Here is a 22,106-nt window from a genome sequence, read left to right on the forward strand (position 1 = left end):
GCCAGCACTGGAGTCTAGTCCTCAGGCCCCCTTTGGAAGCCATAGGGCAGCATTGTGCTTTATCTACAGGTGGCTGGAGGGAACAGAGAGGCTGTCTGCCAAGCTGTGGGCAGGGTTCCCCTCCCCCTGGGCTGAGCTGACCCCTTCAGGAGGAGGCTTCTGAACGTGCTCTCCTCACCCGCTTCTCTAGGCAAGCCCTGACTTGGAGCCATGCTGTCCCCACGTGGGATAGTGCTCACGCCAGTCTGGTAGAGGGTTAGAGGCAAATTCCCGTGGCTTTGCCATCCCTGTGAGATCGGGTGCTGAAGTATTAAGGCTGTGGAAGTCTTCTCGTCTCAGAGTGACTCCTAGGAAGCCAAGTTGCTACTGTACAGCCATTTCTTAGGGAGCCAGAAAGAGGACAAATACTACGTTTTTTGTGCAGAGGCTGGGGGTGTGAATCACAGGGCAGGTCAAAACTTACACTTTTATTGTTGTTTACTGGAAGAAATCTGTCGAAATCAGCCCGGTACTCCACAAACTGCAAGTAGATGTAAAAGGTGAGTCATGTTAATACAACCGGAATTGGCGAGGGAGGCTAACGTTCATGCCCTGCTCTCCGCCAGAACTTGGCTCTTCCTCTCAGACTCCGGGTTTCGGCCCAAGTCACACATGGTCCTGCTAACCCAAGACACACCCATCTTCGCGCCTTTCCTGGATTGGGTAGTTTCATTGTTCCTGGAGCCAGGGTGTTGGCAGAAAGGCCACCACATGCAGATCCCGTGACTGGGGGTGCAGAGAGAGCAAGCTGGCAGCAGCAGGGAGGGTGTGGAGCGCCTGAGGCAGCCAGCAGGATCTGTCAGCACTTCTGTCTGTGTAAAGTGCTTGCCAGCCTCCTAACCCCTGGGGTCTTGTCTCTAAACAAGTCAGCCCTGACACCCAGAACGGGGAAGCTCAGTAGTCAGAGGAGTAAGACCCACAGCAGCCTTCTGGACCTGCAGAGGGATGCTTGCCTTCCCAAGCACCATCTGGAACATTGGAGTGGAGCTATGTATTGCCTGCCCCTGTCAGTGTCCTGAGAGAGACTAGAGAATAGGCAGCCTACCCTGGAGAAGGGATGGCTGGAGACTGAGACACGGAGGCATCTTTTGGAGAAATATGGCTATCTTCTTTGGCTTGGCCTGGATGTCTGGATACTTCTGAGATACTCTGTCAGTGTTTTGGGGGAGAATCAGCAGGGTGGGTTTCCCAAGTTCAGCGTGCTGTGTGTTATCAAGACACACCAACCTCTTGGCTCCATAAAAGATCATTCAAGATGCTTACAAAATACCTCAGACCCATCTCATCGTGGTATAGTAGGAATTCCTGACTTTGAGCCTGCACAGCACACAGGAGCAGAGACTGGGCGAGCTCACGTTCTACGGGCATCTTGCTAAGGAAGAACAGGACTTTAGTGGTGATGAGACAAGTACAGGAAGAGTGTGGGGTGAAGGTGTTCCTCTTTCTACCGGTCAGATGCTATACATGAGTGAGTGAGTGTATGGATGAATGGATGGATGGGTAGGTGGGTGAGTCTAGTGATTGCCTGGGGATAACCTTTCAGGCCTCTGAAACAGCATGTACTGAGGTCCTGTTGTGGGAAGTGAATTTTGGCAAGACCTATAGGAAACTGACCCAAGAGACAGCAGGGTGGGCATTGCAGGGAGGGCCTGGAGGTGCTGTTAGCACTCCTGCGAGCAGAGAAGGGTGGGTGGAGAGACCTGGCAGCCTCTGACTGCTGATTGAGGTGTGGACTGCAGGATGCAGGCAGCCTGGTGAGAGGGAGCCAATTACTGTAATTGAGCTGAACTGAGGTGGTGTGCTGGTGCTGGGAAGGGTCAGGTGTAGGCTACTCTCTGACAGTAGAAGTGTGTGTGTGTGTGTGTGTGTGTGTGTGTGTGTGTGTGTGTGTGTGAGAGAGAGAGAGAGAGAGAGAGAGAGAGAGAGAGAGAGAGAGAGAGACTGAGGAGCGTAGGGGGCCCTCTGGCTGCTTGGCTGGTTGGGTGGAGCAGTCAGTGGCTAGTAAGAGCTAGGGAAGGTGTGAAGCTTTCAGTTGGATTTAGACCCAGGAAACCCTAGACACCTATGCGGTCCTGTATTTAAGATTGGTGTGTGTCGAATGGGAGTCTGGCCAGCCACTTGAGCCTTGAAGGACCCAGAGAGTGATAAACAGTGAGGAACGTGGTAATAACTTGGATGAGAACCCTGGGGACACTGGTTGACTGAGTTAGTCTGATGAAGGCTAGCGCCCATGAGTCACCTAGAACTTGCAGAGCCCCTGGGGAAGTGGGTGGAGTCAGGAGGGAGGGGATTGTAGAGAAGCCAGGCTTTCTGGAAGCCCAGGTAAGCCATCCTGAGTTTCATTTGGGCACTGAATGGAGAGTGCAAGGGCAGCTATTAGGCAGGCCTGAGACACAGCAGGTCCAAATGTAGTCAGGAGGGGTGTGCAGCTCCACAGAGCTGGAGATGAAGGTGAAACTAAGCCACAAGGGCGCAGCAGTCCTGGCTGGGCCGCTGACTTGCTTCCTTAGAAACGGGAAATAATCCCTAGAGATTTGAGGGAACAAGATGGCCTAACCTGGGAGAAAACAAGATTCCCACAAGGACAGATGGTGGAAGAATCAAGAAGCTCCCAGCACCACGGTGAGGCTGTGGAAGAAGAGGCCAGCCAGGCAGCAGAGAGCCAAAGCCTCTAAGGAACTATTCCTTGTCTGCAGGGCCACCTGGCCCTCTTGCCAGCCTTGAGGCTGTCCCAAGGCCTCCTGGGGTCAATTGCTTCTGCAAGGTGAGTGAGAGGCTGAGGGTTGGTCCCCAGGTCTTGTCAGCTGTGTTAGAGGTCAGGCCAGGACAGTGAGTAGCCCAAGGGTTTTGTGGGTGATGTCACAGAGGGCAAGGCAACTCCAAGTGCTGGTAGCTGCCACACTCTTTGGATGCAGGGCACAAAGCGATGGAGTTGGTCGAAGGGGCTTCACGTTCCAACTGCCTGGACTGCATTCTGAGGAGAGAGGAGGGAGGCAAGTGCAGAGGGACTAACTGTCCTGTCTCTTTCCTTCAAGAAAATGTCCTGAAAGGATGGGGCAGTTAGTGTCCCTGTTTGCACTCAGTGTGGTATTGAGAGTACTAGGGTCCAACTCAAGGGCTGACCATCACTGGAGGGGAAAAAACTTTCATCCTTGAGGGTTTTTTTCACCAGGAGACAAGTAGGGGTGTGTGTGTGTGTGTGTGTGTGTGTGTGTGTGTACCCAGCTGTGCCTGAGTGAGCACATTGGCACCAGTTTACACACAAGGCATGTCAGGGTACTGGTGGTCACACTTAGGAGCTTGGCTTCTCCATCCGGTGGCAGATCCATAGGTGGAAACCTGTTTGTCCCTCGAATGTCTCCTCTGAAGGTGTCAGGATTTTTTTTTTATATATATCCTACTGGTCTCTGCTGACACCCCTTTTGTCCATCCTCTGGCTCAGGGCACTAGCTATGTCCCTCCCATAAGAGACAACTATGATTCATCTTTTTACAACTCTATGTCCACTCCTGAGGCCTCTCTAATTCAGAGATCTGCCTGCCTCCCGGGTACTGGGATTAAAGGTGTGATCTGCTACACCTGGCCTGCGTGTTCTCTCTCTCTCTCTCTCTCTCTCTCTCTCTCTCTCTCTCTCTCTCTCTCTCTCTCTCTCTCTCTCTCTCTCTTCCAGTTATTCAAGGCAGGGTTCCTCTGTTTAGCTCAGACTGTCCTGGAACTTGCTCTGTAGACAAAGCTGGCCTCAAACTCAGAGATCTGCCTGCTTCTGGCTCCCAAGTGCTTGGACGGTCATGAGAGAGCCCTGGGCTATTTTTCTGTATCGATCACTTGTGTTTTCCACTGACCTCTGAGTCCTTCACGGTGATTGTGGAGAAACTGCAGAGCCTCAGCCTTGCAGACTCGACATACGGTGTCCACCCCGTCTGCCCTGATAAAGCTGCCCACTCAGGAATCTCCCAGTACCTCTGTGTGCCATGGCCTTCTGTTCTAGACTTTGAGAGAGGCGAGGCTATCCAACTGAGCCTTCGGTGTTGTGTTCTACCCCTGCACCTGGCCTACAGCGTTCCACCTTCCTAGACCGGAATGGTCCCAAGGCGTTTTTCTCAACTACATCGCAAGACAGTTCCCAGCCAGGAGTGTTAGTTTCTTGCCTGTGGTTATGATAAAGCACCATGACCTAAAGTAACTTATGGAAGAGAGGATTTATTTTGACATATGGTTCCAGAGGGATAAGAGTTCATCGTGGCAGGCAGGCAGGCATGACAGCAAGTGTAGTAGAAGGTACAGGAAGCAGAGGGCTAACACACTGAACCACAAACACAAAGGCAGAGGGTGGACTGGGTACAGCAGGACCTTTTAATCTCAAAAAAAAACACCCTTGATGACAGACACACTTCCTCCAGCAAAGTTGCACCACTGAAAACTCCCCAAATAGGGCCACCAACTGGCGACCAAATACTGGGGCCTATGAGAGACATTTCTCATTCAAGCCACCACACCTTCAGTGGCTTTTAAAAGTCCTCAGGGAAAGATGAGCTGGCCCATCCAGCCCTGGTCCCCACTCACTTGGCTAAGCACTCCAGGACCCAGCCCTTAAACTCCAGGGCCAGACCAGGCTCAGGGGCCCTTAAACAGGGCTGCTCTGAATCCTCTCCTACGGCCCAGCACATCCCTGGCTGTTTGCATGGGAGCCAAGGCAAGATTCTGCCCGGGGTTCTAAAGGCAGGAGGTTGCCTTGAAGCTTTAATGCCCCTCTTTTGTGCCATCTGGACTCTGTTCTTTAACCCTCTACAAAATCAGTCTTGTGGCCTGGACTGGGACAGCCTATAAAACACACACACACACACACACACACACACACACACACACACACACACACACACACACCTCCTTAAGGGAATAAGAGGGGAGGGATGGCAGAGATGACCAATTCATTTCTGATGGAAGGACTTGTTAGACACAGGCAGGCACAGGTAGTAAATACCTGTGTCCCTAGAGCAGATGAAGTGCCAAAACATATCCCTTTCACACAGGGTCCCAGAGCAGCTCTGAGCTCCACCATCATCATCAGGACAAGCATGTCATGAGCTATCACACCCAGCAGACCTCCTAACCTCACCTTCCCTTCTATATTGACTGCACAGTCTGCTGCCTCTCCTCAGACACCAGCCTTTAGAGTCTCGGGACACTTGGCATTGCACAGCTGGAACACCAACAAGCTCAGATAATGTACAGACTCTCACCCATTTCCCAAAGTGACGTTTCTCCGGCCTGTTTCCTCCGTCCTGATTTTCCCAGTGTCCGTAAATGACAGCGAGTCTTTGGCATAGAGAGCTTGCGAGCAGTGATCTACTGGAGTCTTAAGGTGGGCGAGAAGCTGGAAGCCTTTCTTGGATCTCTGCCCACTGGTCACTGGAGCCGAGGCTGGCCTCTGACGCTCCGTCGTCGTAATTGGTGTTCATTGAGACCTTGCTTCGAGTTCTATAGCATTTCCATCGTGCACATCCCTTTAAAAGATTGCAAGCATAGTTAATGAGGTTTTAACGCCAGGCGAGGAGCGCAAACACTGGGATGGCTAGGAGTCAGGTTGTGCACTGTTGTCAACAGGAGGTGGGTGCCGAGCCTGTTCCTTCTCTGCATGGGTCTTCTGAGTGGGGTGGGGTTGTGGGGGGATGTAGTGCCTGGGGCTGTAAGCTCACTGTGTGTGTGTGTGTGTGTGTGTGTGTGTGTGTGTGTGTGTGTGTGTGAGAGAGAGAGAGAGAGAGAGAGAGAGAAAGAAAGAGAGAGAGAGAGAGAGAGCTCTGTGAGGATGCCACCCGTGTCAGAGGCCCCATTTCCAGCCCTGTTCTAGATGGAGGGTTGAGAGCTCCACTGTTTGTGGATGATAGTGACCGGCTGAGACAGTATGCGTTGGTTTCTGACAGAGAACCTGCAAATTTCACACACTGAAATCAGCTCTTGTTGCTCTTTCTTGTCTGTCAATCCTGGTTTAGGGTCTGCTCCAAGCCAAGTAACATCCCGCTACCAACACTTAAAGCCTGGTCTACCTCATCCCACTCCGAACAAACCGTGCTCACAGTTATGCCCATCACTTGCTTAGGAATGGCAGTTAAATAGTGTGCCTAGTGTCACATGAATTAGCTATTTGGTACCCCTCAAAGACTGGGTTTATGATGTCTGTTGAGGTCCAGTGGAGACTGGGGGTACACAAAGGCAGGGAGCAGCACCTCGTCCCATCCCCCTCCACCCCCCCTCCCAAGCCACCATGGCAAGGCTTCAAGAGCAAATGGTGTCACTGGCTCTCTGTTGTTTGTGCCAAGCCTCCCACGGCTACTCCTCCAATAGGACCTGCCACTCTAGACAGACAGGGACTGTTTTCTTCCTGAGTTCTGGAAGTGGCAGTGTACCACACAGTCGGTGGCTGTCCTCTTTGACTGCATTGAATGGCCATCCAGGTGCTGGGACACATTTCACAGACCCCATTGTGCCCTAGGAAGAGCGTCTGTGTGTGCCCAGTGGGCACGGGATCTGGGCAGCTTGCTGCTTCTGCTCCCTGGCCAGAGCAATGAATTGGGCCTGTCTTCACCGGAATGGTCTGGAAGGAGGAGGACAGCCTCCTCCCGTAGGATTACCCTGGAAGCTATGCTTCGCTTGTTCAGAGGAAATTATTTCTCCTCTCCCTTCAGGAAGAAGCACACTGCCAAGTGGAGCCTGCCGTGTAGCGTGACTGTATGAGACAGCAGCTGCCGTCCGTGCTGGAACTAGGGGAGGAGACATGAGACCATAGTACCTCACCCACCCAAGAGGTTCGCCATGGCAGCCCAGCGCATCCGGGCAGCCAACTCCAGTGGCCTCCCTCGGTGCAAGTCGGAGGGGACTCTGATCGACCTGAGCGAGGGCTTCTCAGAGACAAGCTTTAATGATGTCAAAGGTAAGCTCCAGCCAACCCCTGCCCGAGGGGCACACTGACTCTTAGGTTTACAGTCTAACTCTCCTGCTAGTCCTTCCTGAAACGGTGCCATCTATCTCCGGGAGAAGGAAGAAGGTTGTGTGTACACGTGCACGCACTTACTAACTTATGTGTGCAGGAAACACGTGGGTTAGGAGACACGTGGACGCAGGTTCACTTGGAGGCCAGATGTCACTCAGATGCCACCCACCTTGGTGGTTGAGACAGGGTGTCCTCCTGAACCTAGAACCTATGATAGAGTGCATTAGGCTGGTGAGCTTACAGAATTGGGCTGTTGGGCGAGCCTTTCAGCTATACGCATGGATCCCACCCAGGATGTCATTCGATTCCTGAAACTCTGCTTTGACCTTGCTGGACCACATCCAGTGGCTTGTGCCTTGGGATGCATTGGTAGCATCAGGGTCCCTGAGTCACTGTGGTCAGCCTTCTTACCGCAACGGCAGTTCATTGCTGATGCCACACGTGTGCATACACACACACACACACACACACACACACACACACACACACTTCCTCCTTGAAGGGGACCAGATATCATCGACTGCTCACTCTGAAGTCACTCCTTGTCTTCTTTCTCACACTGAACACTCAGAACTTTATCTCTGTTCCTTCTCCCTTGGCAAACCCAGAACTATGTGATCCTGGACTGAAGCCACGGCCCCCGAGCCTTTTGCACCAGTTCCCTGCTCCCCTGCCCTGGCTTAGGCGAGCAGTATGGAGGGCTGCCCGCAAGTGTTCTTTGAAAGAAGGAGAACGAGCTGGAAGGTGTTATAGCAACAGAGTTAGTGGGAGTTGCTATAAATAATGGAACATTTGGGTTTTTGTGGTTTTTTTCTTTTTTCTTTTTCTTTTTTTTTTCTCTTTTGGTTTTTGGCAGTCGGGTGATGGGCAGCGTGTTCTTACTTTAAGCTTTGGGGGCAGACAGATAGAAAAGGTGAGTGGAGCATGCATGCCTGGCTTGTGCTCAAAACCTAGAGGAGAGAGCTGAGTATTTGAAAAATAACAGCAGTGACCCAAAAGCAAACGGCTTTGACCAAGTGTGCAGAGCTGGCGAGCTGCAGGGAGAGCGTTTGAGAATCTGAGGTCACTCGGGACTGAAGAGCCTCAGTCCTGCCCAGGAGGTCCCTAGGTAGGCCTTGATGACAGCTTCTCCCACCTGGCTGCATCACGTTTGTTTACCTGGTGCCTACATCAAAAGGCACAGCTCTTGCCACAGCACCTGCAGACAGAGTCTTCTGTCCACCTTCATGTTTTACCTACATAAGCACTTAGGCCAGGGCATAGAAAACCCCAAAGTTGCAAACACCCAGGGAGGTATTTTGCACTAGAAAACGACCGATCTAGGCTGTACTCCTCACATCCCATTAAGATGGGATTCCATGAGGATTTGGAGGAGGAAAATCTCTGTCCCCAGGTCCTCTTGTTCCCAGGTGTTGTCAGCATTTGATGGACGTGATGCATGCATGTCCTCCAGAAGAGAACTGAGGACACAGTCCACCGTGGTCGTTCTCCAAGGGACAGGAGAGCCAGATCTCTGAATGAAATGTATTTTCCTGTGTCCTAGAGGGAGAGTGCTCAGAATTTTAAGTCAAACCCGTTCTTATGCTTCAGCCTGGTAAAGCTAAGATGATAATTTGTATTGATGTGTATCAGACTGTGCAAGCATGCTTTAGTGCCTTGGCTCTTCTCTCTTTTTAATTTCGAAAATATTGCTGTAAGAGAATTAATTACTCGAAGAGAACACAACAGGAAAGAACTTTGGAGGGAGCTGTGTATTATTTAATTTTTACCTATGGAGTTGTTTGTTTGTTTTGTTTTGTCCTTTATTTCTAGTCTATGCATCAGGGAAGAAATTGCGTATCCTGTTACTAGAGGGCACAACGGGCCGCAGATGTGGGAGAGAAGCACTTCGGTGGCCTCTAATCCTGCCCAAGTCATTTTCCTTTTCCCACTTGTCCTGCAGAGTGTCTTGGGGCCGAGGATGAAGGCCTCAGAAGCACAGTGTGACCAGCCCCCCTGTCTCTGCCCCTTCTTGACATATCAAAGAAAGAACTCATCAAGAAAGAATTCCTCCCAGATGGTCAGGGAAAGCTCTGAGCCAGGAGGAAGGCCTATGACGCCACCTAGCCTTCCCAAGTCTCTGATCTTAGTCAGATGTGAGAAATTAAGACGCTTACTCCAGAGGAGCCCTGCCCCACGCCTCAAGGAGAAATGACAGAGCCAGAAGTTAGGAGATGGGGTCTCGCTAGGGCCTGGCTTTCCTTCTCATCCAGCTGCGTCTCCCTGCTTGGCCATCCTTCCAGGGTTATCAGTCATCAGTTCCCTTGGCCTGAGGTTCTAAAGCTTAAAGACGTGATTTTGCATCTTCTTGTAGACTGGGCTCCCATAGACAGGAAGTAAGAGCTAAGTGTGACTTCCCTCGGGTTCTCTTGCCCTTGACTGTTACCTGCAGTGTTCACATTAGCACACTCCAGAGAGGAAGCTGCTCTGTCCTTTGGGGGCCTTTGTTTCCTCCTTTCAGTGGCAGGATTTGTGTGACGGTTCAGCTTGACAGAATTGAAAATCACCTACGAGACGATTTAGCCAGTAAGGGAGTTCCCAGACTGAGTTAGGTCGGGTTAATTAGGCTGACGACCTAGCCTAAATGTGGGCACCATCCCCTGGGCTAGATTTTAAAAAAGGAGAAAATGGGGAAGCCATCTGAGCACCAGCATTCATCGCTCCCTGCTTCCGGATTGCAGACCAGCTGCCTCACAAGGCTAACCGTGCATTCTCTGCCATGGTGCTCTCAAAGCGAGAGCCAAAACAAAGCCTTCCTCCATGTCATTGCCTTGGCTGGGTATTTTGTCACACTAGGTAAAGGGAACTAATGTAGTTTGTCACTGTTGTGACTTGTGGCAGAAGGGCCCAGTCAGGGGAATTCTGACTTGCTTGTCTACCAGCACCATGATTCAAACATTCTGGTCCTACCATGTGACTGTCGGCTCATGGATGTTCCCTGCCCACCTACTGTGTGCCAGGCTCCTGTGGTGCTTACAACCTTCTGAGAGACAAAGACTTCCGCCCTTTCAGACATGGTCTCTTTAACAAAGTGATTGATAAGTGTAACACATACAGACAATCTTCATGTATGCTAGCAAGACATGGGAACCTTTAGGGAGAAGTGAAGACCCCCAAATTCGAGGCTAAACTTGAAAGTCTCTAGGCAGGTTTGATGTATGAGGAGTTGTAGGAAAGGGCAACAGGACAGGAAGGTAAGAGTTAAGTGTGCAGTAGCCCATCTGTGTGAGTCCCGTGTCTGGGGTCACATTTGCCTGAGGCACAAGGAGGGTGCCTCCTACCTTCTCAAGGACTCCAGGCGCTGTTGTGAGATTCCTAAATCTCATCAAGTCTGCAGTGTGGTGATTGTAGTGAAGGAACGGGGGCAGGGAGTGTAGATACAGGGAGAGATTCCTTCTTCGAGGAGTCCAGACCCAGGAAAATTCTTCCTTCCTTCCCTGGTTCCCATTGCTAAACTCACACACTTGGACAGACTTGGATCGACCTTGTTGGCCCCTGATTTCATCTGAAAGAGACTATGGCAGTGTTTCCAAGCACATGGTTTTCCCTAAAAGTCATGCACTATTTTCCTTAAAAGTTTCTGCCTCCCTGTACACCCCACCCTTTCCCTTTAGAAAGGAGAGAATTCCTTGACTCCTCTTTTTGCACACTAGTGAACGTTACCTTCTCTTCGATTTAAACTTGCCCTGTTTATTCCATGGAACTTTGAGGGTAAAGGAGAAATTTCCCCCTTACCCTAGTAAGGAGAAAAAAATGAAATTAGAAGGGAGTGAATGGATTTCAAATGGCTTATGTATGACTCCCAACTTCAGGGTGAGCACCGTCAGGCCTCACCACAGCCTACTGAGAAAGATGGGGCTCCAATGGTTACATGGCACCAAAAGAGCGATTCAACTAAGGTCTGGTGAGGCAGCAGCACCAGGGAACTGGTGTGGGCTTTGTGTCCTTCTAAAAGTGAGGGAAGGTTCCAGGGCCCAGGTAAGCCGGGTGCAATCTTACCAGCAAAGAGATTCCTTACTGCTTCCCCAGCTTGACCAAGGAGACAGAATCTGATTTGTTGTGTCCCCTTTCGAAGAAAAAGGAACTGGCAAGAAGTGGTGTCTGGGCAGCCAGTGCGACAGATGAAAGCCCAGTGGCCTCAGACTTCATCCTGTATCCAGCAGCTGTTAAGTTGGTTTAGCTGAGAATTTTGTCCTTTTGCTTGTTTCTAGATACACAGTAGGTTTTAGAAAATATTTTCTTTGTGCTAACAAGATGGTTTAGTGGATAAGAGTGCTTGTTGCTTAAGCCTGACTATGTGAGATAATTCCTGGATCCCACAGTGGGAGGAGAGAATCTAGTCCTGGAAGTTACCCTCGGTTTCCCGCACCCTCACCATGTGCATGTGTGTATAGACAAACAACTTAATATCATTTTAAAAGGAAAGAATGTTTCTCTCTGTTAGCTACGGAGACCATATGTCTATAGACTAAATAAGGCCGTGGCAGAGGGCTTGCCTTGGGGGATATTCCCCTGTCTGTTTCCATCAGAAAGCATTCTCTCTGTCCCCTGAATAAGCATCTCCCCTGGGCCTGGCACACGTGGGAGGTGAACACGTTCATTATTTTTCCAAGTACGCATCCTGAGAAGATGACTTACTTTGTCTGTTCCAGGTGTTGTCTGTCTGTGGTAATCACAAGCATAGCTGGCGAAGAACCGTGAATTACCCTGGGTTGTTTCTAAAGTGATGGTTTCTTAGGCTGTGTTTAAGTAAAAGTAGTCATTGGGTAGTAATACGATGCACGGCTAGACTTCTGATTGTCAAAGAGCCAGGGGCCCCAGGCTTTAAATAATCATTTAAAAAAATAATGTGGCCAGGCGGTGGTGGTGCATGCCTTTAATCCCAGCACTCGGGAGGCAGAGGCAGGTGGATCCCTGAGTAAGGTGCTAACCTGGTCTACAGAGCTAGTTCCAAGACACAGAGAAACCCTGTCTGGAGAGGCGGGTTGGGGACAGACTCCAAACAAACTCTAAATCACTGTCACGTAGTCAGTGAGGGATGGGTGGCGCTTTGAAACGGAGTTAGACCTAGTTGTCGAGGACTTGCTCTGCTCCTCTTCTGTCTTCCATACCAAAAAAGACAAGGACTTGGTGATCTTCACTGGAATCTGAGGACCCTCGTTCCCGGTCTGTACATGCAGCACGCTGCTGCCTAGCCCAGAGCCTCACCCGGCCACTTCCTAGCCCAGAGCCTCAGTACTGTCCAGCATTTCACATCTGTCCTCTCTTTCATCATAATGACAGTCCTGGTCAGAAACATCAAAATGAGATGTTCAGAACAAGGGGACATGTCCACCACCTGTCATGTAGTCTGTCTTTCTAAGGTGGCTGAGGGACATTCTTCCCAGTCCTCTGCCTCAACCGGAAGGTTGGCTCGGAAGGGGTTGAGTGGCTCTTCACCGTGGCTGGTTTCTGTTGTTTTCCTGGCCGGGTTGGTGACTGCATCATGGCACCGTCTGTTTCTAGCCCGTCCCACCCACCTGACCCTCCCAGTCTGGAAGCATCTCCCATACTGGTGCGCCCGACCTCACCCTCTGTCTCTTTATGTTTTACGCAGTGCCTTCCCCCAGTGCCTTGCTAGTAGACAACCCCACGCCTTTCGGGAACGCAAAGGAAGTGATTGCGATCAAAGACTATTGCCCAAACAACTTCACCACCCTGAAGTTCTCCAAGGGCGACCACCTCTACGTCTTGGACACGTCTGGCGGGGAGTGGTGGTACGCTCACAACACCACTGAGATGGGCTACATCCCTTCCTCCTACGTGCAGCCATTGAACTACCGGAATTCTACCCTGAGTGACAGTGGCATGATTGACAATCTCCCTGACAGCCCCGATGAAGTTGCCAAGGAGCTAGATCTCCTAGGGGGCTGGACAGATGACCAGAAACAGTCTGGCAGACCCTATAGTAACAACCCCTTCTGGAATGGAGTCCGAACAAACCCTTTTCTGAATGGGAACGCACAGCCCAGTATGGATGAACTAAACCCCAAGAGTACTGTGGATTTGCTCCTGTTTGACACCGGCACATCTTCCTTCACTGAATCCAGCTCAGCGACCACCAACAGCACCGGCAACATCTTCGACGAGCTCCCAGCCACCAATGGAATCCACTTGGAGCAGCCTGTCAAGCGAGACAACCCCTTCTTCAGAAGCAAGCGCTCCTACAGCCTTTCGGAACTCTCCGTCCTGCAAGCCAAATCAGATGCTCCCCCAACATCCAGCTTCTTCACAGGCTTGAAGTCACCCGCCCCGGAACAGTTTCAAAGCCGAGAAGACTTCCGAACCGCCTGGCTGAATCACCGGAAGCTGGCCCGTTCCTGCCATGACTTGGACCTGCTCGGCCAAAGCCCAGGTTGGGGCCAGACCCAAGCAGTGGAGACAAATATCGTGTGCAAGCTTGATAGTTCTGGGGGCTCTGTGCAGCTTCCTGACACCAGCATCAGTATCCACGTGCCAGAGGGCCACGTCGCTCCTGGGGAGACACAGCAGATTTCCATGAAGGCCTTGCTGGACCCTCCGCTGGACCTCAACAGTGACAGGTCCACCAGCATAAGCCCCGTGGTGGAGGTGAAACTGAGCAACTTAGAGGTGAGTACCTTCATCATCTTGGAGATGAAGGTCTCCGCCGAGGTGAAGGGCGACATCTTTAGCAAAAGCACAGTGGTCCTGCAGTGCCTGAGAAGCGACTCAAAGGAGGGGCCTTATGCACCCATCCCCCTCGCCTACAGCTACGGGGACACCATACAGGTGCAGCTGGACAACCTGGAACCCTGCATGTACCTGGCCATCGTCGCCCAGGGCTCCAACATTCTCTACCCTTCCACCGTGTGGGATTTCATCCACAAGAGGGTCACCGTGGGTCTCTATGGCCCCAAACACATCCACCCATCCTTCAAGACGGTGGTGACCATTTTTGGACATGATTGCGCCCCTAAGACCCTCCTGGTCACTGAGGTTACCCGACAGGCTCCCAGTCCTGCCCCCGTGGCCCTACAGCTGTGGGGCAAACACCAGTTCATCCTGTCCAGGCCTCAGGATCTCAGGGTGTGTATGTTCTCCAATATGACCAACTATGACGTCAAGTCCAACGAGCAAGCCAAGGTGGTCAGAGGGTTCCAGATGAAGCTGGGCAAGGTCAGCCGTCTGATCTTCTCTGTCATCTCCCAGAACCCCAACGAGCTGTCCGACTTCACGCTGCGGGTGCAGGTCAAGGATGATCAGGACGCCATCCTCACACAGTTTTGCGTCCAGACTCCACAGCCACCCCCTAAAAGCGCCATTAAGCCATCCGGGCAGAGGAGGTTTCTTAAGAAGAATGAAGTTGGGAAGATCATCTTGTCCCCATTTGTTGTCACTACCAAGTATCCGACGTTTCAGGACCGCCCCGTGTCTAGTCTCAAGTTTGGCAAGCTTCTAAAGACAGTGGTGCGACAGAACAAGAGTCACTACCTGCTGGAGTACAAGAAGGGCGACGTCGTGGCCCTGCTCAGCGAGGAGCGCATCCGGCTCAAGGGACAACTGTGGACCAAGGAGTGGTACATTGGCTACTATCAGGGCAAGGTGGGCCTGGTGCACACCAAGAACGTGCTGGTTGTCGGCAAGGCCCGGCCCAGCCTGTTCTCAGGGCCCGAGCTGAGCACCTCGGTGTTGCTGGAGCAAATCCTGCGGCCCTGCAAGTTCCTCACCTACATCTACGCCTCCGTGCGGACCTTGCTCATGGAGAACATCAGCAGCTGGCGGGCCTTTGCTGACGCCCTGGGTTACGGAAACCTGCCCCTCACCTTCTTCTGCCGGGCAGAGCTGGACAGCGAGCCGGAGCGGGTGGCGTCTGTTCTAGAAAAGCTGAAGGAAGATTGTAACAACCCTGACAACAAGGACCGGAAGTCCTTCCAGAAGGAGCTGGTGATGGTGAGTCCTAGGCAGGCGTCCGAGCTTCGGGTGAGCTTCCTGAGGCAGACAAGCATGGGTTATACGGGGCTGAGTCACGAGGGCACTGTTGGGAGTGTCGTGGGGTAGGATCCTTAAAGACCCCTAAGGAAAGTGTCTCTCCCCTCTTCTGCCACAGCTCCGAGCCTCTGTGGTTTCCTGTGGTCCTGAATTCACTGGTTGGTTTTTTGACAACTTGACACGACCTACAGAGTCCCTAAGAACTGGGCACATACACTGAGAAGTTGCCCCCATCAGATTGGCTTAAGGTCAATCTGTGGGGCGTTTTCTTGGTTAATGAATGGTATGGGAGGGTCCAGTCCACTGTGGTGTGTGGTGTGCTGTCCCTGTCAGCTCATCCTGACCTGTATAAGAAAGCAGACTGAGAGAGTCATGGGGAACAAGCCCATCCATGGTTCAGACTCTGTTCCTGCTGGAATTCCTGCCCCAGCTTCCTTTGGTAATCAGGATGTGTAAGCCAAATAAATCCTTTCTTCCCCCAGGTTCCTTTTGGTCACGACGATTATCACAGCAATAGAAAGCAAACTAGGACACCATGGGAAAAGGGCACAGGGCTGTGATCCAGAAGTTTCTACCTGGGTCTTTGAAGGGTATCTCTGTCTCATTACATTCGCCTGTAGGCTGTGATGGAGAGGTAGAAGTCTTTGCCCCAAAGCCTGGCTTTTGATGTGTGTTCTTGCCTTATGTTTCCTGGCGCCTCCAACATACTGGGGTGCCTTCTCACTGCCTGGGGTTCATTTGAGTCCATGGGAGCCAGACTCTTGGCTGGTATAAAACAAATTGTGAGTCTCAGAAATGCTTTAGAAAGGAGAGATTTGGGGTTGGGGATTTAGCTCAGTAGTAGAGCGCGCAAGGCCCTGGGTTCAGTCCCCAGCTCTGAAAAAAAGAAAAGAGAAAAAAAAAAAAGGAGAGATTCCATGCCTGGTTCTGAGACACACTGACCTCAGACCAGCTAGGGATGTTACTGGAGACCTCCTCGGGTCAGGCAGCAACCTAGGCTTTGGAGCATAAGGTAGTGGAACGGCCCGGTGTTTTCCCACAGGCCGCTCACCTCCGTTGAGTGGTTCTAACGTTGTCAGTAGAAACACTTGGTGAGCTCCTGATCCTTCCTGCTTCCACTGTCCTCAGCTTTTTGGCCCTTCTACTCCGTGTCCTGTCCCCACCTGCCCTTCTGTGTGACATCATCAAGCATCTCACTGAGTCAGTGCAGATGACCCTCCAAGGTAGAGCAGGGCCTTTGAATAGGACTCATGTCATGACACAGCATGGGACGAACAGGCCTCTGACTCCCCCAAGAAAGCAGATGGCAGCGTGGATTGTGGTTAGGAGGGGTCTTGACAGGTCCCAGGGGATTTTGATGGCAGCAGTTTCATTGGGAAAGAAGCCAGAAGTGAACGGGACAGCCATGGGCTCTGCATGTAGATCTCCCACAGGGGTGGAACAGGTCTCTTTCATCTATAATGCCATCTGAAGTGGATTTCCAGAAGGTCGTGGAGAGTCCCCCTTGCCCTGGCCTTCTTGGCTAGTTGGAGCTAGCATGTGTTCCCTGGGAGCCCTTTGACAGAATCCTTCATTGCCTGAAGAATTAGGCGCATCTATTGTCCCTCCCACCACTGAAGAACATTTGCTTGGAACAGGCCCAGTTCCTTCCTCTATGGGAGATGGGAGCTCTGCACCCATCTCCTGAATACTTTCATGGTCTCTCTTAAACAACATGGCAAGTTTGGAGAAGGTTTTTTGGCTTTTTGGTCTGTGGAAGGGGTCGGGAGGGTTCCGACACTGAGTCCCCTCTGCCTTCCAAACTGGAGGAGATACAACTTGGCCTTGCCTGGAACTTGGCCCTGTGGCAAGGGCAGTTTCATAATAAAAAAGAAAACAGGTTCCTCCGTTTTCTGCTATCCTTCCTTCCCAGCTATCTCAGGCATTGCCTCCCGAGGAGCTGAATTTTAATAGCTGGCCAAACCTTAAAAGCCCACTGCTGGCCAACCCCAGCATCGTCCATCTGCTGGATTTTTCATGGATTCATGACCGAGGGTCCGTTAGGTTTTTCTATAGACTTGGCTGCAGCCAGCAGGTCAGCTAGGCCAGTGCCCTCTTGTAAACTGCCTTAGCATCGTCGCCACCTCTGCTCTGGCAGCCATAACCAGAATAAGTAGGAAGTTGCAGGCTTCAGGTGTCCACTGTGCAGAGTAGAAGGGAGAGGTCTCACCAAGGACTAGAGGCTCCTCTCCATGGCCATCAGGCTCCTCCCCCACACTGTGGACCTGTGGCTGCCCATGCCTCTGCCTGTGGCCTTTTCTCTGTGTCCTCCACGTAGCAGCTGTCCCCTTGCTGGGAGCCCTGGAAGCTGGTGTCTTTCTTGCCTGGAGCTCCTGACCATGAATTCTCGCAGATGTCCACCCCAGTGTCCTTTCCAGCCCCTGATGGAGCAAACTTGTGATCCAAGACCTTCATGGTGCTCTCTCAAGTCAAGATTGCTGTGTATTTGCTTCTCACTACTGCCCTCCATTATACCTGAACTCCATGGAGGAAGGAGGGCACAGAGGAAATCCTCAAAGACAGAGCTGGTGGGGGAGTGAACAACTGGCTCTGTGAGCAGTGGCTTCAGCTAAGAGGCATCTGAGCCTTCTGCGCTCTTGTGGGTCTCATGGTGCTTCCTTTCTCTCCTGTCATTCCTGCCCTGTGTGTATCGAGGGCCTAAGGCACAATGGGTGGGATTTTGCAATGGGAGCTCCACAGTTGGCTTTTCTGCGATAGCCTGCACTCGGGTACCTTTTCGTATTTGATGGGAAGCACTGGTGGTTTTGATGATCAAAGCGGGAGAACCTCTGGGAAGCCTGTGTGTTATGTTCTAAGTCACAGGCTCTTCCCAGGGAGCAGACTGCACTGTTGGGTACATAGATAGCCAGTGTCACTTTGGAGTCAGCTGGCCGAGAGTGACAGGAGACACTTTGAAGGTTCTGAGAAGCACCATCCCTGAAGTCATTGCCCAGACCCTGGCAGGGGTGGGGGACTTGGTTCTGTTGCCTGAAGTTTGGTATGGGGATTTGGGGTTATTTCCCAAAGGAGAGAAACTGCAGAATGTTCTGTTCTGAAGGTTTTAGAATCCTGGTACATCTTCTGTTGTATTGGGTGGGCCATGGGAAGAGGGTTCTCTGAGTGTGTTTGAAAGCCATGTGGGAACACATGTCCATGTATATATATATTCTGTGAATACACTGAGTGAGGAAACCGTTTGACTGCAGGCTTGTGTGCACATTCTAGATCTGAGTTACTGTCATCTCGCCAGCATAGGTCTGAAGTAGCCTGGGGAGAAAAGGGTCATAGGCAGAACGCACAAGGGACCAACTCTAGGGACTGTGATGGGTTGTAGCCAGTAATATGCTTTTTAGTTTAAGGCTTTTAAAAATATATTTGCTTGTATTGGGTCTGTGTGTCTGTGTGAACACATGCTTTGGTCCCCTTGGAGACCAAGGAGGGGGAGGGGGGCATCAGATCCATTGGCACTGGAGTGACAGGCATTTGTGAGCTACCTGATGCGTGTGTTGGGATCTGAACTCTGGTCTTCATGACAGAGCAGCAAATGCTGTCTACTTACTAAGCAGTCTCTCTAGTCCCACACAGCATGCCTTTGGTGTGAAACACTGTTTCCCATTTTAAGGACACCACCTTGAATGGCCCCTGTGGTCTTTGTTCTTTTGGGGGGAGAGAGGTTGTTGGTTGGAAATGAGAGGAAAAGAAATTTAAGTAGAAAGAACCCACAGTGACACCATTAAAACCCTGGGAGGACTGTGAAAGCCTCTCCCAAACCCCAAACCGTATCCTGAAGACAAAACCCCCAGCAGTCCACCGGATCACAGCATGGGACTTATAGAAAGAAAGCTACAATGGGCACATTGCAGGAATGTGTGTGAGAAGGAAGGAGTGAGATTGTAAGGCACAAACTAGGAAGGCAGTTGTTTCCAGCAGGGCAGTGGATCAAGTTGCCCAAGAAACCAAGGTGGGTGGCTATCAAGAGAATAGAAGAGCCTGGGCTGGAAGAGTGGCAGGGAGACTCAGGATGGATCAGGAGGAAAAGCCCACCTTACCCTGCAGACCAGGAGACCACAGAGACTGAGCTGCTAGCTGTGTGGTTAACTGGGTGAAGACACAGCTCCATCAGTCATGTCCCTTGTGTTGTGAGGAATCTTTTCCTTCTAGACTGGAGCATCTCAGGAGCAAACACACTAACAAAAGCCCAAGTACCAGCTTACCTATTTTCCTAAGAGCTCGTAAAACGGGTCAGCAACAACATGGCCTGTGTCCAACTGTTACTGTAAATAGTACCTCACAGTGACAGCGTGTCCCTTGAGCTTCCAGCTGTCTGTAGTGGCTGTGATGGTTAATTTTAAAGTCAGCCTACCACAACCTAAGATTGTTTGTAAAAAGAGTTTCTGTTGAATTGTTAGATGCAGTGGTCATGACTGCAGGGGGATTGTCTTGATTGATGATTGATGTAGGAAGACCCACCCCGCTGTGGGCCGTGCCATTCTCTAGGCATGTAACCCTGAGACTGTATAGAACAGAAAGCAAGAAGCAGACAGACAGGACGGGTGCGTTTATTTCCCTCGGCTCTTGACGGTGAGCATGATATGCCAGCAAGTTGAGTTTCCTGCCTTGACGTCCCCTCAGTGATGGACTCTCACCTGAAATCATAAGTCGGATAACCCCTTCCTCCCGTGTTTCTCTAAGTCAGGATGATTCTCACAGCAACAGAAATCGAAGTGGAAGAGCTGCTGTCTGGCAGCGTCTTTCTGCCCCTTGAATGCTGGGACAGAAACCAGTGGCCTACAAGCTACAGCTTCAATCTGTCCCTTCAGTCATGTTAGCAAAATTCTACCTGAAGTCAGTATCGTGTTTTGTTTCCTTTGGTATTTTCCGGCATGCCTTTGTATACTTGGGTAAACCATGTGACGGGTGGGGACCTCCAGAGCTGGAATCCTGAGGCGCGTTTTCCATTACTAGTACTTGCGTGTTTCCAAAGCTCGCCTATTTGGAGAATGCGCTCAAACACACTGAGTAACAGGCAGAGCCAGGGCTGGGCTCAGAAAAAGTGGAACGAGAGGAGTAGAGTGCAGGATAGGTGAGACACCCTCATAGCTGACGTCAAAAGCACTAGCCTAGTCGTTAACGGCTACTCCCAGAAATGGAGCCTTAGCTGCCCTGGACCTGGCCCTGTGTTCTCTTGACCAACAGTGGCCAGAGAGTGGCCTGGATTTCTCAGGACCTTTGTATTCCATGCCCAGAGCCCCAGGGGACAGAGCTGGTTTACTGGCTCCTGCCAAGAGTTGACTTGAATCAGAAGCAGGTGATTTTTGACGCACTCTGTCACCTAGGATATAAGGTCACCTCCAGAGCCAGGCACCCAAGTGCATAGACACCCAGACTTGTTTGATGTGACTGAGTGACTTGCTGTCAAGCCATCTGTTCATTTGCATCCTCCCCCCAGGGCAGCACATGGAGCTGAGGTGACCTTTCCTGCCTCTGTTTATCCCTAAACTCACAGCCCATCAAACAAAGCTTACACCTGACACTTGACCACCATCATACCACACATCTGCTCCGAGACACATTCATATGATCATAGTTTTCTTTCTGGAACATAAACACATACTTAGTTCTATTTAAAACAGTTTCTTTCCAGATATCAAAATCCAAGCAATAATTAGCCCCTCTCAGGAATACATAAGTAGTTGACATGAGGTATAACCCTTCTACCCTGGCATCATGTTTGGGTCAACACCTGGTGTCATGTGCCCAGCATCATGGAGAGAACCTCAAGAACTGGGACCTGCTTCTGCCGCTGGTCTCCCTCTGGTCTCTGTCTAAGGGGCTCTGGACTTAGCCAATCAGCATCTGTCAATGTGTCCTGTCACCAGCACAACAGACACACTTGGCCAGCTTGAGTCAAGCCTTCCCATGGCTGGAAATACCACTCACCTTCCCCTACTGCCTCTGGGAAGAGTATCAGTCCGGCCCTGGTTCATAGGCGGGTGGCTCTTATAAGGACACTGGCCATGGTGGCCTGCCACTGTGACCTTACCATTGTTCATGTTATATCCCAAAAGCCCTGTAAGGCTCCTCTTGCACATGCACAGTGCTGGGCAGGGGGCCTGTACGCTCCACAGGCCTTAGAACTCTTAGGCAAAAGAGCATCATCAACAGGTTGACTGTCCCCCAGAGCCAAGCCATCCCTGGCCTCATGCTGCATTTCATCTTCCCAGGCTTTGCTGAAAATGGACTGTCAGGGCCTGGTGGTCAGACTCATCCAGGACTTTGTGCTCCTGACCACAGCCGTCGAAGTGGCACAGCGCTGGAGGGAACTGGCCGAGAAGCTAGCCAAGGTCTCCAAGCAACAGATGGATGCCTATGAGTCTCCTCACCGAGACAGGAATGGGGTGGTAGACAGTGAGGTGAGTGGGGCTCCAACCCCTTGGTTACTTTCCTTGCCCCTCAGTCTATCCTAGGACCAATGGGATACAACAGTAAAATATCTACTTCATAGCACTCTGGCAGGGCAGGCTGAGGTGAAGTGAGTTTGCCCAATACGGCGGGAGCCGTAAGCCTGTCTTCAGAGCCTGGTGTAGAGGGATCAGGGCTGCTCTGCCACCATCTGGGAAGTGCGCGCTGCCCTCTCTTACTAATTTTACTTTTAAATGACCTCCTGTAAGATCAATGAGTATATTAACAGAGCCCTGGGGGGTCCACTCTATTGGCTGAATCCCTGCTATGTTACCTAACTTAGACAAAGGTGGGTGTGCTGAAGTCATGCCCATGCCCGACACTACCTGTTTGTGGAGGTGACCCTGGAAAGCTGATTCAGACTCACCAGACAGGGAAGCAGCAAGTCCTGAGCATGAGTGTGTGCTTCCTTTGCATGGGCACTTTCTGATACACGGCTCAGGTGAAAGCGGTGCTATAAGGCAGGAGAAGTCCATCCTGTGACTCAGACACAGGAGGACACCACCCTTCCCCCAGTGCAGGCCATAGCAGCTCCCCCTGCTGCTGTTAC

General features: G+C 51.4%; 1 protein-coding gene and 1 long non-coding RNA gene across 5 annotated transcripts in view; one reads left to right on the top strand and one right to left on the bottom strand.

The window, feature by feature from the left end:
• Positions 1-22,106, top strand: part of Sh3bp4 (SH3-domain binding protein 4) — a 79,002-nt gene that overhangs the window by 54,834 nt on the left and 2,062 nt on the right. For 2 of the 4 annotated variants that reach the window (NM_022693.4, XM_008767298.4), the window contains exons 3-5: positions 6,723-6,967; positions 12,663-15,016; positions 21,319-21,507. In NM_022693.4, the coding sequence (NP_073184.3) occupies positions 6,850-6,967; positions 12,663-15,016; positions 21,319-21,507 (2,661 nt within the window). In that variant the 5' untranslated portion in view covers positions 6,723-6,849. Of the gene's footprint in view, positions 1-6,722; positions 6,968-12,662; positions 15,047-21,318; positions 21,508-22,106 lie in introns of all 4 variants that reach the window. The other 2 variants (XM_039084182.2, XM_039084183.2) reach the window with 1 other exon arrangement.
• On the bottom strand, positions 3,660-7,433 carry LOC134480406 (uncharacterized). The gene is made up of 2 exons (XR_010054857.1): positions 7,109-7,433; positions 3,660-5,543 (listed from the first exon to the last, which is right to left on the bottom strand). It is a non-coding gene; the product is annotated as an uncharacterized LOC134480406 (long non-coding RNA).

Source organism: Rattus norvegicus, chromosome 9 (genome assembly GCF_036323735.1).
Source record: "Rattus norvegicus strain BN/NHsdMcwi chromosome 9, GRCr8, whole genome shotgun sequence".
Taxonomy (NCBI): Eukaryota; Metazoa; Chordata; class Mammalia; order Rodentia; family Muridae; genus Rattus; species Rattus norvegicus.